Below are 17,855 nucleotides of genomic sequence, written 5' to 3'. Positions count from 1 at the left end.
ACGGATGTAAATTAGTTTTTTTGCTACAATTCGTCATGTTTACATCAGGCATTTTGTGCTGATTCTCATTAACATGCATTGTTGCTTTCAAATTAATTAACAATTCATCTTCCATGTTATTTATTTTGCTTCCTCCCCTCTTCATTTGGAGAATAAACACTCCAGAACACTGAAGCTTAGTTTTTATGAGTTGAATGCCATCTGCAAATCATCAACAGTTTTATGTTTGTTAACCTATAAACTCAGTTTAAGGGATCACAAAGATAACACATTGTTTTTGTTTAACAGCCAACACCTCAGGTGTATCCACACCCACACATGGCTCCGCCCAAGACCAGGATAAAACCATATTAGACCCAAGAGATCCAGAGAGAGAGAGAGACAGACAGACAGAGAGAGAGAGAGAGTATGGAGGGGACATGCAGACTAATGACATGAAGGTGATAAATTATGGCAAATGAAGAGCATGAGTTAGTCATTCGAGAGCACATATTATTAAATCAAGAGCATTTCATGGACTTCTCTGTGCATAATGTAGCATCTCTATCCAGGATCACTGTCTGAGCAGGATGTCTGTGTGTAAAGAATGACTGAAAATTGCAGCAGAGCTCTTGCGATGAATGTTTTTTGTATTCCTTTGTCTCTAGTGGGAGTGGTGTAGCACATTAGGCTGATGTGACTTTACCCTGCAGCTGACCTGAATGGGCTTGTGTGAAAAGACTAAGTGCCTTTGGGTCAAAATGCAGTGTGTGTGTGTGTGTGTGTGTGTGTGTGTGTGTGCATGCGTGCGTGAGTGAGTGAGTATGTTTCTGTGAAGTGTGTGTCAGAGAAAGGGGAAGCTCTGCATCATTTCATGCATGTGAACCTACATCACAAACCCAGACTAAGTGGCCTCAACAAATCACCAGCATTTCTCTCTCTCTCTCTCTCTCTCTAAAACACACACACAAACACACACACACACTCACACACACACACACCGCTGTTATCTCGCACTGAGCACACACTCACCAACAAAAACACACACACACACTCTCAGATCACGGGGAGATGGGGGAATACCCACTCTGTGATGGACACTGGGAAGAGATATTCACCCGTACTGATTTATTAATGAAACCAGGCAGATATGGAGAGAAGGTCTAGAGCGAGAATATTGACAGGAAAGTGGGGGGAAAAAAAGAGGAATGGGGAAGGGAGGGGTCAGACAGATGAGACAAATAAGAGATGAAGAGCAGCTATTGAGGCGGCGATGGAGGATGAGCTGGAGTATGTATGTATTATTAAACAGCCGGGGTGTTAGATTATTTACAACAGCTGGAGGAGGGGGGTCGATAAAGACTCACTCACTCACTCACTCACACACTCACACACACACACACACACACACACACACACGTGCACACACACACACATGCTCAGGGAAGCTCGATCAGTCTTAAGACAAGCCGGCACAATCTGAGGTGGTTTGTGTAATTGGATGTCAGAAGCTATTAGAGGGAGGAAGAGCAGGAGAGCGCGTGAGAAAGACGTAAAGAGGACAAACGAGTCACTTTTTATTGAAGTTGGCATGTGTGGTTCAGTCTGGACAAACAAATTAAGGAGCACGTGAACACACACACACACACACACACACACACACACACACACAAACACAGACACAGACACAGGTATTTTGTGTCTGAAAAGTGTGTCATTCAGCTTCAGATTGATGTGACTCACAGGTACAAGTATCTCTTTTATTATTAAGATTCAGTGTTCACACACACACACACACACACACACACATTCTGGCAGTGAGTTCTTGTGTTTTTGTTTACCTCCTCCTTTGTCTCGGCTTCAGTCCTCACTCTTCATCCCGGAAATATTAGTTGTGCCAATGATTATATTAGAAGCGTGGGAGAGTGTGAGAACAGTACGTTTCCAGAGCACTGACCTGGGAAAACACACACACACACACACACACACACACACACACACACACACACACACCTCCCACATGCACATATGCACACACTCTTTCCCGTGCACATATTCAGGACACACACACTTTTTAATTGTGGGACAGACACACGTGCCACATGCACACACTCACTCACACACTCTTGCACACAAAATCACGGCCCAAAAATAACAAGCGTGTCCCACATAGAGAGTTGACTCCAAACTGAGAGGAGCTGAGCAGCTTCCCCTCACGTGTTCGCCTCTCACTCACTTTTATCCAACTGCTCTTCCTCACTTTTTCTTTGTGATGCAAAGATCAGGGCAAAATGAATGTACAGTTACTGCTGAATCTACTTTGACTGGCTGTTCTGTGATTTGATGAGCACCGCACAGAGACTCTGTTACGCTATCTGCCAAATCATTTTCTTCCTTCTACTGTATTTTAAGGCTCCTGTTTTCCTCCCACTCAGAGAAGTCACACAATTTCCACAACCCTCCAAATATTGTGAAATCTTTTTTGTGTGAGAAGATAAAACGTTTCACAACACTTGGACTAAAAATATGTTAAAACTTACACAATTCAGGTCAAAAGTTGTAGAGTCCAATCCCAAAGTTGCACACGTCAACGAAAAAAATGCACACTAAAAGCAAACATTGTGCACTTTAAGCAAAAAGTGCGTACTTCAAACCATAAGGTATGTACTGCAACCCAGAAATATCTTAATGTGACAAAAACATTTCACAAAAAAACGGAAAAATTGCACAATCCAACCCAGAAGTTGTACACTTTAACCTAAAATATGCACACTACTCTTAAAGCTAAAAAATATCTTTTATTTAACCTTAAAATTTGACTATTCATCCCCACAGTTGCACACAGTAACCTCAGAGATGGGCAGATTAATCCAATGGTTTTCATTCTTTTAGCAGATGCTTTCCTCCGAAGCAGCCTATAATATGCAATGTATAATATATCGTATATAAGAAACAGTTAGGTACCAGGTGGATTATTGTGGTCAGCAGCCATTCTGTAGTGTTTGCTGCTTTGTTTCTGAATGTTTATCAAACAATAAAGTTAATATTTAATAACATTAAAGCAGGTTAAGCTCCAGGCCATCATCTGCCTAATTTGAAAGCCGTTTCTTTTTTTTATCCATCCATTATGTTTCCATTTTTCTGAGAACTTCTCTTTCACTCAGCTCGATAACTCCTGCCTCACATTATATGGCAGACTGGATCTATATGTAGCTCCTCCCCTGTGGCACAGCCGCTCTCTCATACACTGACACCGTCTTTCTCTTGTTTCACACTGGCTTATAACTCTTTCACCCCCTTATTCTTTCTTTCTTTCAATCTGTCTTCTCTTTCATCCTCTCACCTTCTGTCGCTTTTCTCTTTCTCTTTCTCTCTCCGTCTCCCTCTCTCCGTCCCTTGTGGTCTCTTTGGCTACCGTTGCGGCTCGTTAGCACCGTTTAGAAACCTCTTTCCGGCTCATTTGGCTCTTGGCTCATCCCAGCCGCATTGACATTAAGCAGCGTGATGAGCGACTGCGCCCCACGGCGGACATGACACTGTCATCTCCATCAAGACTCGCAGCTGAACACCAGCCCCTTTTTTTCCTCAGCTTTCTCTCTTATCTGTCAGTGTGGAGCTGTAACGTTTGCTAATGTACTTATTTTCCGCAGGGAGTTTAAATAATGAGCTGCAGCAGAATTCAGTCGAGACGCTTCAGACACAGTTTTGCGGAAGTCGGAACATAGTTTGGATGTAATGTCATAAAACGCTACAGGTTCCATCATCTCTCTGTCCTCTCTGTCGCTTCCTCAGGCGTAGACCAGCATGCCGTTGGTGAAGAGGAACATCGAGCCCAGGCACCTGTGCCGTGGGGCGCTGCCAGATGGGGTGACCAGTGAGTTGGAGTGTGTCACCAACAGCACCTTGGCAGCCATCATCAAACAACTGGGCAGTCTGAGTGAGTATACAGCACATACACTGCAATTCTTAAAATCATATAAGAGCTGTTGGACAAAATGCCAGAATCTCTGACGGACAAGCACAACCATGACCAGCTAGTGAGTTAGCAGTTAGTTCGCTAGCTACAGCAGTTAACCCACTAATCCTGCAGCTAATCACTACACCACAAAGTTTTGAGTATTAACTATTTTGCAGAATAATTTATTTGTCTCACTTTCTGCTGTGACTAGACCTTAAGAGCCCTAGGCAGCCATGCTAGTGACAGTGAGGCAGAGTGGGGCTTTGAGCTAAATGCTAACGGGCGCATGCTAAAGTTCTCACGAAGACAATGTGTTCAGATAGTGTTCCCTACCTTAGTTTAGCATACTAGCATGGTAGCATTTGCTACTCCAGTGTGCGGATATTGTTTCACTTTTTACCACAACATTTGCTTCTGACAAACAAACATGGCTACCACAGAGCCACACCAACAAACATGGCTAAAAACACACATTTACACTGAGCCATGAGAACATTATCGTTATAACTACCTGGACAGAAACCCCAAGAAAAAAAGAAAGTCCTGCACATTAGCACAATGGATCTCACACTCGCATCCACGTCTGACAACCTCTCAATTTGCTGTGAGCAATGAGATCTCATTCTGTCTCCCTTTTGCATTTTAAGTGCAGTCACACCTAAAACTAATGAATTCAGAGCTACGTTCCCGCAGACACATCACTCAAGACGTGTGAAGTGTTCGGTGTGAACTAGGCCATGTCTGCACAGGCTGATTAGATGGATATCAGCAGTTGCTGATCAGTATTAAGTGGAGTTGACAAGGTGTTGGATGGAGCCTGTTAAAAAATGTGGAAAAGGTTGAATCCAAGGGGAAATTTTATTGATACAATAACACACACACGAACACGTTGCAAAAGTGCTCACTGTGACTCAGCTGTAAAAATTGACCTGCAGTGAAAACACGCTATGAGTCAGTATTCAGCAGTTAGCAGGGTCCAGAGCCTTCCCGCTTAATGCATCCTTAACTTCCCTTCGACGCTCGGATATTATCACCGTACACATCTCATAGGAAACCTGTGCAGGCGATTCATATGTGTGAAGGCACATAATCCCAGCTGATGATCGCTATGTTTCAGAGGAGAGATCAAGCTACGGCAGGAAAGAGGTCGTTCAGTGGGAATGTGGGGAGAAAAAATAAAAAAGCAGCTATTTAAATTTGATTAACAGTCAGCAGCTAAATTGAATTCAGTGACAGCTCAGTGCGAATGAGTGAGTGCTCTGCCTCTGCTCCATCTGTCATGTTGTGGGCTGAGAGGAAGAGAAAGGGAAGAGAGGAAAAGAGAAAGAGAGGCATTGAGGGCGTGCAGCAGGTGTTTGTGTATATGAGTGTGTGTTTCGTTCGGTTTGGAGGTGGCGGCGTCATTGAGGGAGGCTGCATTTCTGTATCTGTAAATACATTTAAATATTTGTACCTCCTAACTATGTCCTGCTTACACACACACACACACACACACACACAAATACACACATGCTCTCTCACAGATAGAAAGGACCTCTTAAGTATTCAGTCCAACAGGTGCACGGCAGGAGGAAGCCTGTCCTGCTGAGACAGACAGAGGGGGGAGGAAGAGGAGGAGGAAGCACGTCGGCTGACCTCCATCTCCATGAATTTCTTTCCATAGATCTCCTCTGTTTTGTCGGGCTATTTTTAGACACTTTTTTATTTGGCCTGTGTCACACTGAGAACGGTGGAAGTCATAATAATTTGTGCAGCCCGCATAAAACCCACATTCCTGCTGTTGAACCTGCCCAAGAGAGCAGTTTCACTTCCAAGTAAAAGTCATTATTCTGGACAAAAGGCAGCTGCTGGACCTGCCTCCCTCTGCAAACAGAAGGCCGGTCTGAATAATGTAAGAACCGTTTCTTATTGAGATTCAAACATGAATGTGGCAGGAAGCTGTGGCGTGTGAGGAAGGTAACTATTCTCCCGTTCCCGTCCACACCAACGTTTCATGCCTCATCAGAATGAACTTAAAGGTTCGCTGTTTAGTTTAGCAATGATTTAATAAGCGGATCCACGTTTTGTTTGTATCTCATGCACGTACATCTTGGTACCTACAGGGATGCACATGTACGTGCACATGTACGTGGACAAGGACGTGGTGATCCTGTGCACATCTGTGCCAACAGCTTCATGCACCTTCACAGTTTGTGCTGCCAGCAACCATGGCAACGTGCCAGCAAGGACGAGGAAGAAGAATTAAAGCTGATTCAAACATGGATTTTAAAACAATATTAAAAATCGACTTTAGAGTTGAAAAGACGAGTTGATTGATTGATTAGTTGAGCAACATACATTTAATCAGCTTCTCCACAGGATGCTGCTATCAGCTTCTTCAATGTGAGAATTTTGCTCCTCACTCTGTCGTCTTGGTGTCTGGAGAGTTGTGATGGGCAGTTTTCACTAAAGCACGAACAGAACGATTTAATGATAAGAAAGTGATCAGCAGATTAATCGATAATGAAAATAATTGTTGGCTTTTGAGGATGGAAATGTCTCGATATATATTTGTTAGGCTTCAAGGATACACACAATACAAACACCTGACACCATAACGAGGGATGGGTATAGTTAAGATTTTAACGGTACTACTACTTTTATCGATACTTCTTATTGATCCGTTACTCATAAGAGGAAAAAAAGAAATAAAGATCAGAATTAACGTCGGAGCTTATCGATCCTCTGGTTTTTCAAAATTTGCCAGGTTTCGGCACCAACACCTGACCATAACTGTGGATGACATGCAGCAAAGGGCAATTATCGTGAATGGTTAACGTCTGAAAAATTCAAATAAAGTAGATACCACAGCGTCTCTCAATTGTGGCCGATAGAAAGTGTCACAATTGAATTGCAACAGGCTGGGAAACATCTTTCAGTGTGACTTCGCCGTGCTGCTTCTCCTCAGCAGCGAATATGAAATGCTGAGATGCGAAGCAGAGCTCAGCTGGTGAATGTGAAAGTGTGAATTTTGGGATGAAAGAGAAATGATCTCCAGACTGATGGGAAAACAAGTAACAATATCAGACCTAACCGTGTGTGTGTGTGTGTGTGTGTGTGTGTGTGTGTGTGTTGTGTGTGTGTGTGTGTTGCCGTGCAGGTCGCCATGCAGAGGACATCTTCGGAGAACTGTTCAATGAAGCCAACAGCTTCTACCTGAGGATGAGCAGCCTGCAGGAGAGAGTGGACCAGCTGGCTGTGAAAGTCACCCAGCTCGACTCCACTGTGGAGGAAGGTAGGGGCTGTGTGTGTGTGTGTGTGTGTGTGTGTGTGTGTGTGTGTGTGTGTGTGTACACAACAACCTGTTCCACTCTTTGTTTGATTTCTGTCTGCTTCATCCTTATGTCTCTATCTCTCCCTCCTTCCTTCTCTCCCTCCCACTTTCCTCCCTCTCTCCATCATTCTCTCATTTTGCTTTCTTTTATTTCTCCTCTTTTTTCACCCCTTTTACGTCTTTTTCTCCACTCCTCTCACGCTCTTTTTTTTTTTCCACTTCCATTTTCTCCCTCCTTCCTCTTATGTCCCCCATTCTCTCCATTCATACTCTCTCTCTCTTGCTTCCTTTCTTTTCATTCCCTTCTCTCATGCTATCTTCTTCTCTCCCTCTCTCCTGTCTCTCTTTCTTTCTGCCTCCTTTTATTTCCTTTCCTTTCTCTAATTCCTTCACTCTCCCCCTTTCATGCCTTTTTATCTTCCTCGCCTCTCTCTCCCTCCCTCCTCTTTTTTATTTTTCTCTATTCTCTTTATCCTCTCTCCTCCTTTCTTTCTCTATTGCTTCCTCCTCATTGTCTCCCTCTTTCTCTCTTTCAAACTCTCTCACACTTTCTTTCATACCCTCTTCTGTCCTCCCTTCCTCCAGTGTTTCCTTTTCTCTCTCCCTCTCTCCCCTCCTCCCGTTCCCTCCCTCCCTCTCTCCCTCCCTCCCTCTCTCCTGGCTGATACTGCCTAGTCATTCTGCAGCACACAGAGCAGCACAGACGAGGATGAAAAGCAAAAGCTCAGCAGTCCTCCGTCTCATCCTCCTCTTCCTCTCCCTCCTCTCTTTGTCTCCCACTCCTCCTCCTCCTCCCCCGCTCAAACTCTTTCATCTCCTCTCTCTTCCTCTGTCTATCTCCATGCCTCCTCCTCCTCCTCCCACACACAAACCTTTCGTCTATCCTTCTTTTCCTACCACGCAGCCACTCATCTGTTCCTCACCTCACTCCTCCTCATTTCTCCTCTTTCCACCACCTTTTCATCCCTCACTCCTTCCATCTCCTTGTTTCCCTCCGTCAGTATTCTCCAAGCTGACAGGATGAGCGACAGCATGAATGTTTCATGATAGAAAGAATGAAATAATGAAAAAAGAGAGGAGGTTAGAAATGAAGAAGGGGACAATAATGAAGGTAGGGAGGAAGGAAGCAAGGAACTGTTACAGGAAATGTAAGGGAGGATTGAATATATAACATAATATAATTTTATGTTTTATTCTAAATGATAGTCCTCATTATGTTACAACAGCTTTAAAATATTCAAAGAATTGTAAAAATTTAACATCATAACTATAAAATGTGAAAGTACTTGAATAAATCAATTCATGAGTATCAAAAGTTACAATGTAAAAATGATTTTAATGTATTTTCTGGTCATGTGTTTCTGTCATACAGCAACAAATAATCAGGAATTTTTTCAGAAAATCAGAAATAATCAGCAGCAAAATAAAAACTATCACTGGTGTCCGTTCTGTCCTGTGTAAAGTCACAATAAGCTCAGTCCATAATTAGGCTTAACTCTGTCGTCTGTGCTTGCTGCTGCTCAGGAACTCAAACGGACGTGAACTAGTAAGACTCAAGTTGATGTGAATGTGGAGAGACTGCACGTTGTTTCGCTTTGCATGCTGGGGAGAGAGGGGAGAAGATCGCGAGAAATAGAATCGCATTATCACACTCTGTTCATGGGAAAATAACGACGCAGAGCAACATCGTGCTCTACGTGTCCAACTGAATCTGCACGAAGGAGCTCTTCAAGCTCGGCCACTCGTTTCATACGCGCACATTTACTTGGGTTTTACTAATGAGCTTCTTCCTGTAAAGCTGCACTCATGTCACTGGTTAAGTCAGGCCACTGTAAACCATGTAAGTCCCTTAATTAGACTGTTTATGTTGATGACGTTAATCTGGTTATTAGCAGAAGTCAACATATTTGTACGCATGTAAATGTGCAGAGAGGAAGATGGATGTTAAAGTCAGAGGGTAACACAGATTAGAGGCAGAACACAAGGAGAGAGAGAGAGAGGGTGTGTGTGTGTGAGTGAGTGAGAGAGAGAGCGAGAGAGAGAGAGAGCTAGAGGTCTCTTTGAAGATGTGTCTGAATGAAAGTTGCATTAGCTGCTAGTTTTGTGGATTATTCATTTGGCCGCAGGGACAGAAGCTTAGGAGGGAATGATCAAACACCGAGCAGACAGGAGTGTGCTCTGACTGCACAATCTGCACGCACGCACGCACATGCATGCACACACACACACAAACACACACGCGTGTGCAAGCAGATCAAATAGTCAATCACTCTTAAGTGTTTCAGGAATAAGTCTTTGCAGTCGGACGTTAAATCTAACACACTCTCTTTCTTTTTGACCTTGTTGATGCTGTTGATAACTTACACACACACAGACACATATATACACACACACACACACACACACACATACACATGCAGGCACATACACGACACAGGCGGTCAAGCAAATCACTGGTCAGAACATATCTCACACTGACACGGTTTAACCTTATTATATATTGGACTGATGTGTGTGTGTGTGTGTGTGTGTGCGTGTGCGTGATTTTGTGTGTGTGTGTGTGTAGCCATCTGGTAGATCCTGGATAGCATTGCAGCTGTGTTAAATCTCCTCTGGGGTTAAGGGATTGACACACATACATGTATTTCCTCTGTCTCTCACTCTCTCTTTCTTTCTCCACACACACACACACACACACACACACACACACACACACACACACACACACACACACACACACAGGTTCCTGTTATACGTGTACAAATCACATTATCACACAGTCCTACATGCTGCATAACACAGAGACTTTATGAGGACCAACCACACACACACACAAACACACAGACACACACACACACACACACACAGACACATCCTCTATATTGCTCTGTTACATCCACACATACAGTAAGCCCACTCACACCCCTCCCCTACAGCTTTGTGTGTGTGTGTGTGTGTGTGTGATGTTTGTTAAGCTGATGCAACAAGCTCTAAAACTAATCTGTCCCTGCTGTCCTATTATCACCTACTGTATGTGTGTGTATGTGTGTGTGTGTGTGTGTGTTTGTATGCATATGTATCAGAGTGTCGCAGTATGGAGGCTGTCTCTAGTATCTATACTGTGTGTGTACACAAGTGCAGATGCTGTTATCACAGGACTTTACAAGCATATGACATGTCTTTATTTTCTGTCTCATATTTTATAAGAAAATTAATTAATACAAAACTGTGTTAAATCAGGAATCATTTTTTGTCTAAATTTCAAACTTTTCCTCGTGATTTTTCATCTGCGGTACTTCAGCCTCTGCCGGCAGTTTCCCCACATTCCCAGAATGCCTTTCAACAAAATCCATAAAACCCATAAATCACAGGGTCAAAGCCACACACACCAGAGTGACTCTGAGGGTGTGTGAGTGCTCGAAACTGCCATAAGCAAGTGTCTAATAGCCTCTGTGTACGCAGCAAACAACACATGCTGTTTTATTTGTGGAGAGCGGTGTTTGGGGGGGAATGGGTAAATTAAGTCTTGACATAATTAATCATTTATCTAGCTTTTATTGCATTGGAAACATGGGCGAATGAAGAATAAAAAGAAAGCAGATGAACTGTTTCTTCTTCTGTAAATACAAAGGAAATCCTATGAAAATGCATCTTGTATTTTTGCTCTGGAAAATCAAATTACACTCTCCTCTTACAGCCATAATATCCTTTGTCCAAATGTTATTATAGAAATATCCAAATTATAGCTGCCAGAAATCACCTACAAATTGTCCCAGAAATGCTGTTTTTATTTAATTCTCTTTCTTTGGCCATTTCATTATGACTGAAGCTGAATTCGATGGCACAGTCTTTGTAGTTTAATAGCCGTGTCATGTCTGATTTTATGTCTACTAACAAACAGCACTAATAAAAGATATTTCCCTGCTTTATTCTGGCTAATTCTGACCAGAGGGCAGAGGACGGTGTCGTGCGTTCAGGATTTAGCTGCTAAGCCGACACTTAAAGAGTTAAAACAGCTGTTTTTTTTTAGGGATTATGTCGTCAAACACCAGTGAGGATACACAGTGACTGATTCTGCCCATTTTACCGCATTTAGGCGACTGTAAACACTCATCTAAATCTCTTCCTCCTCTGCTCCCAGTCTCCCTGCAGGACATCAACATGAGGAAGGCCTTTAAGAGCAGCACCATCCAGGACCAGCAGGTGGTGTCGCGGACCTCTGTCCCCAACCCTGTGGTGGAGATGTACCATCGCTGCGATAAACCTCCACCACTTAACATCCTCAGCCCATATAGGTCAGTAGTTTAGCCTAACTGTATCACATTAGTGAACGCAACATTGTGCGTCGTCAGTTTTGGCAGATTATCGGAATAATGGCTTTAAAAAAAAAACAGGAAGTTGGCGCTGTTCTTCCTCAGCAGAGAGAAACGTTTAGCATTAAGGTTCATTGCAATGAAAAAAAAAGTTTGCTAGTGTTTTTCCACTTCATTAAAAACAATTCGAAAAATCAGTTTCTGTAAATTGTGGTGTTCAGTTACCTTCAAATCACCTGCACTAGTGTTGATCTTCTGCAGAGACCACCAAGTACTTGATTGTTATTAGAGGAGAAGAACTGTTGTTTTGTGTTGGTTAAATGTGTGATTTGATCAAATTTCGCCACTAGCGTAGCAGTTTATCACCCATTTAAAGTAAGAGTATGAAAGAAACCATTTATAACAAAACTCACTGAGTTCCAGAGGAACAGAGGCCTGAGGTCACTTCTCACTGGGCTGCATGTTGTTTCTTCATAAATAATCACAAACCAGTCACTTATCTTATTGTAATTCATTCTCTGTTGTCGGGATCCAACACACAAAATCCCTGTGGTGATTAAATTAGTATAATTTTTGTATTAACTCTGGTGTTCAACAAACATTAGCCAGCTAATTATCTGGGTTCATTAGCGATTGAATAAATTAGTATGGACATTTTGTTGCATCTGGGATTAAAACCCTCGCACATCCTGCTCCATTATCTCAATCTGAATGTCTATTATTTGCCCGAATTCACCCGCCATCTTTCCATTCCTCCACCCAGGGACGACAAGAAGGACGCGCTGAAGTTCTACACGGACCCGTCTTACTTCTTCAACCTGTGGAAGGAGAAGATGCTGCAGGCCACCGAGGACAAGCGCAAGGAGAAGAGGCGGCAGAAGGTATGGATGGATGTGTGTGTGTGTGTGTGTGTGTGTGTGTGTGTGTGTGTGTGTTTGTGTGTGTGTGTGTGTGTGTGTGTTCGTGCTGGTGGAGTCCATTTGTGTGTGAATGTGTGAGCCCAAGTTTGTCACCGTGCACATGCTGTGGGTTGGGTGTGTGCAACAACAGTGCGACAGAACAGTTAAAGAGATTCATCATCTGCTTTAATTTGCTAATCAGTTTTTTTTGTTTGTTTGTTTGTTTTTTTTCCTGGCGAGTTGTGTCTTTTTTATGCTCTTATTTCATTTGATGCATTCCTATTACTGTACTCACCATTTAGCTTTGCTTTGTTGTGTAATTGGTTATTGATACAGCAGCAGCTGGGCGGGCTCATTATCCAGAGACAGAGGGGAATACAACTCTTAACAGTTCATACGTTAATCACATTAATGAAATGAGATGTGAACAATTATGTAAACATATTTATACAAAGGTAAAAAGGAGTCTCTTGTGCTTCAGCCTCTCCACTAATGGAGGGCGGTGTTCTCAGATTAGGACAGGATGCAAATGGGCCACTTCTGAACAACTGAAGCCAAATGAAATACTGGAGCACCGCTGATGCTAAATGATGCTAAAGTTTCATTCCGGTTCAGTCGTTCAGAAGCGGCCAATTCAACTATATTTATACAAAGATGTAGCCTCTGTATAATACTGCAGCTATAACAGTCCAGTTGTGACAGGCGTCCTCACCGCTCACAGTAGGAGAAGCAGCAGTTTTAAATAATGAAAATGAATCGCTGCTTCAGTTTCAGGGTCGTGGTGTTGTATGTGCCGACTCACTGTCACACGATCACGACTTACTGGGACGCTTGAATTGAACTAAGCCATTGCTAATGATATTACTGTTCTGTCAGGTGTGACGAAGACATGGAAGTTTTCAGTGCTTTATAACAAGTGTCATGTAGTTAGCTTAATTAAGGTGTTCAGTCATCCAGTTCCATTTCAAACCTCGGACAGAGTCTTTATTCTCAAATGTAGGTAAAGTTAAAAATGACTAATTATCAGGGACACCTGTGTGGGCCAATCCAGCCACAGATATTTGTTCAGTCCAAGTGAAAGAAAACTGGGGTTTCATAATTTTTATACGTTGTGTCTTTCCCAGCTAACTCAGCTGTGAAGCTCTTTTGAACAGACACTAGGTGTTTATTTCCACCATGCTAATTGGCATCGATGATTAAACGTGTCCGAGCAGTATTTCCCCTTTGGTTAAAAATGCTCCACTTCTCTCCATCAAAGCCCTGAACAGCTGCTGCTGTATGTGTTTGCTGCACCTTTGTCAATATTTCTGTTCTGTTTAATACTGCTCACATTTTTCTGTTCCCTCTCGTCAACCTGGAAACTTTGCAGAACAAAATCCCTGTAAGAACAAAGTAGTTTTCACTCTTGCGAAATAACAGGTTTGAATACCAGAGGAAGTTCAGCTGCAAGAGGATGGATCATCCTTCTCTTACCTTTTCCTCCTCTTCATCTTCCTTTTTTCTAATTGATCTGTAGCATTACCTGGCCTTCAAAGTCACACACCCCACCCTTCCTCCTCCTCTTCCTCCTCCTCCTCCTCCTGCTCCTCCTCCTCTGCTCAGTCTAACGCACCAGCTTGTCTTTCTCCCATGTTTCCATAGGGCTGTCCGGCCCACCCTGACAGGCCCCACTCCAGACAGGCCCCACCCAGGAGCCCCCTGTCCATCTCTGTAAGACAACCCCGACCCCTAACCTGCCCCCCCCCCCCTCACTTTACCCCTGCACACCCCACTAACACACAGCACACGCTCACCTATTCTATCGGGTGTACGAACACGGCTAAGACGCACAGTCACACATAGAGACACGGATGGAAGCACATAAACACGACACATTCAGAGGATGTATTTGAACAATGAATCACAGACACACACACACTCCCCTCTGTTTGTGTCCATGTGTGTCACGTTGCGTTAGCTTGCCACCTCACCCTCTCTCCAACCCTCTGTGTTTGGTTTGGTTGCCGTCCCGTGTTTTCAGAAGCTCTGGCTCTGTTGTCCATTGTCGTCTCGTGTGTGTCGGTGTTATATCTCTTATAGAGACTGGGTGGTGTATAGACGTGTGTGTGTGTGTGTGTGTGTGTGTGTGTGTGTGTGTGTGTGTGTGTGTGTTAGTCTCTGTGTGAAGGAGCTGGTGATGGGGTCTTGCATATATTTTTTTTTTCCCCCCTCCCTTCTGCATGAGAGAAATCAATAATCGATGGCTGAGTTTCTCTCCTCTCTCTCTCTCTATCCGTCTCTTTCTGTCTCTGTGTCTGTGTAGGAGCAGCAGAGGCAGGTGGAAGACCCGGGCAGAGAGGTGAAGAAGGTCCGTAATGATTTCAGCTTTATTTTTATTTTTAATTTAATCACCTTTGGTGGACCTCCTTCTGAAACTAACGATGGAATTAACAATTAAAAACTATAATAATCCCATGCAGAAATGTAATGTATGACATATATGTCCCTATAGCATTAGCATTAGCATCATTATTAGCCTATCGATAGCTTCTGTAGTGCTGTCGATATATATAACTACCCTACCTGGCGTGCTGACCCCAAAATTAAGAAGCTTTGTTTTATAGAGTTTCTGCACTTTAGTGTGTTGCTTTTTCATTTCTCCTGACAGACAGCTTCTCAGACCTGCACAATGTTAATGGTCACAGTTATGCATCCTAAGTTTAAAAATCTAATTTTGCCAAGTTCATTTGGATGTGTGCCACTGTTTTTTTTCTTCTTCTTCTTCAAATAAACCTCAGTTTTATTCACAACAGCCATACACACTGGCTCTAGACATCAGTTAATTGCAGTGCATGTATATTGTCCCTGAGAAGAAAGAAGTCTGGCACAGTGAGCCAGCAGTGAACTGAGTGAACTCGGCTTTTATAGAGTAAGATGGAAGAGCAGTCGAGGTCATTGCCAGTTTGGAGAACTTTTCATCACTCCAAAACCATCTACAGTAAAAGTTTATTGAAGCCATTTACCCTAAGTGAAGACACTCTCCATTGTCTATTAACACTGACTATAATGGAGTGTTAGAGAGGTGCAGCTGTGCTAATTCTCCAAGTGAATGCTGATGGGATACAGCAGCTATATAAAGTCATTACCACATGTAATTATTTCTATCTAAACTTTAACAACACTGTCCCTTATGTCACTCATTAGGTAAGAGACATGAATTGTAGAAGAAAACACCAAATTTGCATATTGTTACCTGTAACTGCAGCGTGAAAATATGAAAAACATGTCATTTGAAAAAATATATTCTGTCTTTTTGAAGGTGCGTAAGGCTCGTAACCGCCGTCAGGAGTGGAACGTCCTCGCCTATGACAAAGAGTTCAGACCAGACGCAAGGCTCACGCCATCCCCTTACCACGGCATGTCCTCTGAAGGCTCCCTGTCCCCTGATAGCAGGTGCGCACACACACACACACACACACACACACACACACACACACACACACACACACACACACAAGCTGTTCCTATTTATGTGAGGTTATCCTCTAAGGTCCTGTGGCCTCATGACGATCTACCCCTACAACACTCATGTGCACATCACTGCCTACGTTGAGTGGCCTCCCAGGACCAAACGTGATAACAACACCTGACATGAGTGCTTGAGTGGGAATATATAAACACAACACAAGTGGGGAAAAAAACTATGAACGGTATACAGTGTGCAAGTACTGTTACACAACCACTCAGTATCTCACAATTACACACTTTGAAGCACACACCTTTAAACTGAGATGGAGATTTAAGCAGCACCGAGCTGCTGGCTGCGGCTCTCTGCTGCCCTCTTCTGGAGATGGAAAGTCAGAGCATATGAATTAATATTTCATATGGATTTCATTGTTGTATATCCAAACCTCTTATAAGAAAGGTTAAGATTTAAAAAATGAAACGAATAAATACAATAATTATCTTACTGTTGCCATAGTAATGAAGGACAGAAACCTACAGTATATTGTACTGTTTGTAGCCTTTAAATCTACAGCACATGTCTTTCAACGACCACCCCACTCACATTCCCTCCAACAGATCAATGGCGTCTGACTCCTACCCAGCAAGTCCCAACCACCCCTCAACCCAGGCCCCCAGCGCCGCCCATCCCGCTGACCACCACACCCGGGATCTCCTCAGCGCCGCAGCCCAGACTCAGTCACTGGATCGGGGCCTGAGGCCAGCCAACCAGCCCCCAGCGGCCGGAGCGGCCGCGGGGACAGGGAGACACGTGGCCTCCTTGGGCAGGACCCCCTCTGGACACGGGATCCAGCCTGGCGGAGATCCAACGGTTAACGGGCCGAGGCAGCCGTCTGTTAAGGATTACCGGGCCGGTCACGCGTAAGTTTGCCAATTTAGATGTTTGAATGTATTCATCCGTCTGTTTATTTATTTGATGGTGTTAAACTTTGATTTCCTACTATTTATATGATATTTTGTGTTGATTCTGGCTAAAACTTGCTTTTGCAGAGTTTCCTTATTCCTGTGTCTATTGATTTGCTGCTTTAAGTGGTACGGACGTCGTTACTGGTTTGAGTTCAGCACAAGTCCAGACCGTCTCATTGCTTTTGCCTTTTTGCTAAACTAAAGTGAAACATGACGTTTAAACTATAAAGGCCGACTTAATGTCAACCGACTGCTGCTTTGAATGTTAAAATGGAGTCCTCTCACCTTTTCTAAATGTCTCTCCATGACTTCACGTGGACCTGACACCCATACAAATGATGGGATGTGAGACATATGAAGTCTTACTTTTACCACCAACTTTACCACATTTTCTTTTCTGTCCTCCTCCCACCAGTGGCCAGCCCTCCACCATCCCAGAGTACTATATCCCACCTGCCCCTCCCCCACCTCCTCCAACCATCCCTTCTGCCCAGACGGCGTTCGACTCCACCACAGTCCCGCCCTCCGCCGCTGCCGCCGCCGCCTCCGCCGTGCCCCCCGCCTCCTCTGCCCTCGCCCGTCCCTACTCCCCCTCCCCTCCTCCTCCCCCGGCCAACTACGTGCCGTCTCCCTCCCACCCGCCTTCGGGCGCGCCACCCGCCGCCCCTCCACCTCCTCCGCCTGGAGCCCCTGCTGGCCACCCGGCCCACCCATCCCCACCACATGCTGCTGTGGGCCAGGCGGCTGCGGATGCGGCGCCCCAGACGAGGAAGTCCACCATGCTGGGGATGATCCCGATGAGCGATGCCCGCTCCGACCTGTTGGCCGCCATACGTAGAGGTAAGTGTGTGTTTAAAGATTTGTATGTTTTAAGGTCAAGATTGATGTTTATAAGTTATACTTGCTGTTTTTGCTTCTTATTAAAGGTCCCGTATTGTATAAAATGAGATTTCCATGTGTTGTTTGATTATAAATATGTTATG

The 17,855-nt window shown here is 43.9% G+C and overlaps 1 protein-coding gene across 3 annotated transcripts in view; it reads left to right on the top strand.

Moving 5' to 3' along the window:
- Positions 1 to 17,855, top strand: part of zgc:109889 (uncharacterized protein LOC553542 homolog) — a 36,913-nt gene that overhangs the window by 14,760 nt on the left and 4,298 nt on the right. For 2 of the 3 annotated variants that reach the window (XM_056369462.1, XM_056369463.1), the window contains exons 2-10: positions 3,772 to 3,916; positions 7,077 to 7,211; positions 11,392 to 11,545; positions 12,327 to 12,444; positions 14,104 to 14,172; positions 14,765 to 14,809; positions 15,761 to 15,894; positions 16,525 to 16,827; positions 17,288 to 17,712. In XM_056369462.1, coding sequence (XP_056225437.1) covers positions 3,784 to 3,916; positions 7,077 to 7,211; positions 11,392 to 11,545; positions 12,327 to 12,444; positions 14,104 to 14,172; positions 14,765 to 14,809; positions 15,761 to 15,894; positions 16,525 to 16,827; positions 17,288 to 17,712 — 1,516 coding nt within the window. In that variant the 5' untranslated portion in view covers positions 3,772 to 3,783. The remainder of the gene's footprint in view (positions 1 to 3,771; positions 3,917 to 7,076; positions 7,212 to 11,391; positions 11,546 to 12,326; positions 12,445 to 14,103; positions 14,173 to 14,764; positions 14,810 to 15,760; positions 15,895 to 16,524; positions 16,828 to 17,287; positions 17,713 to 17,855) is intronic. The other variant, XM_056369464.1, reaches the window with a different exon arrangement.

The sequence above is a fragment of the Seriola aureovittata genome, chromosome 23 (genome assembly GCF_021018895.1).
Source record: "Seriola aureovittata isolate HTS-2021-v1 ecotype China chromosome 23, ASM2101889v1, whole genome shotgun sequence".
Lineage (NCBI taxonomy): Eukaryota > Metazoa > Chordata > Actinopteri > Carangiformes > Carangidae > Seriola > Seriola aureovittata.
This window is presented reverse-complemented; position numbering and strand designations above follow the sequence as displayed.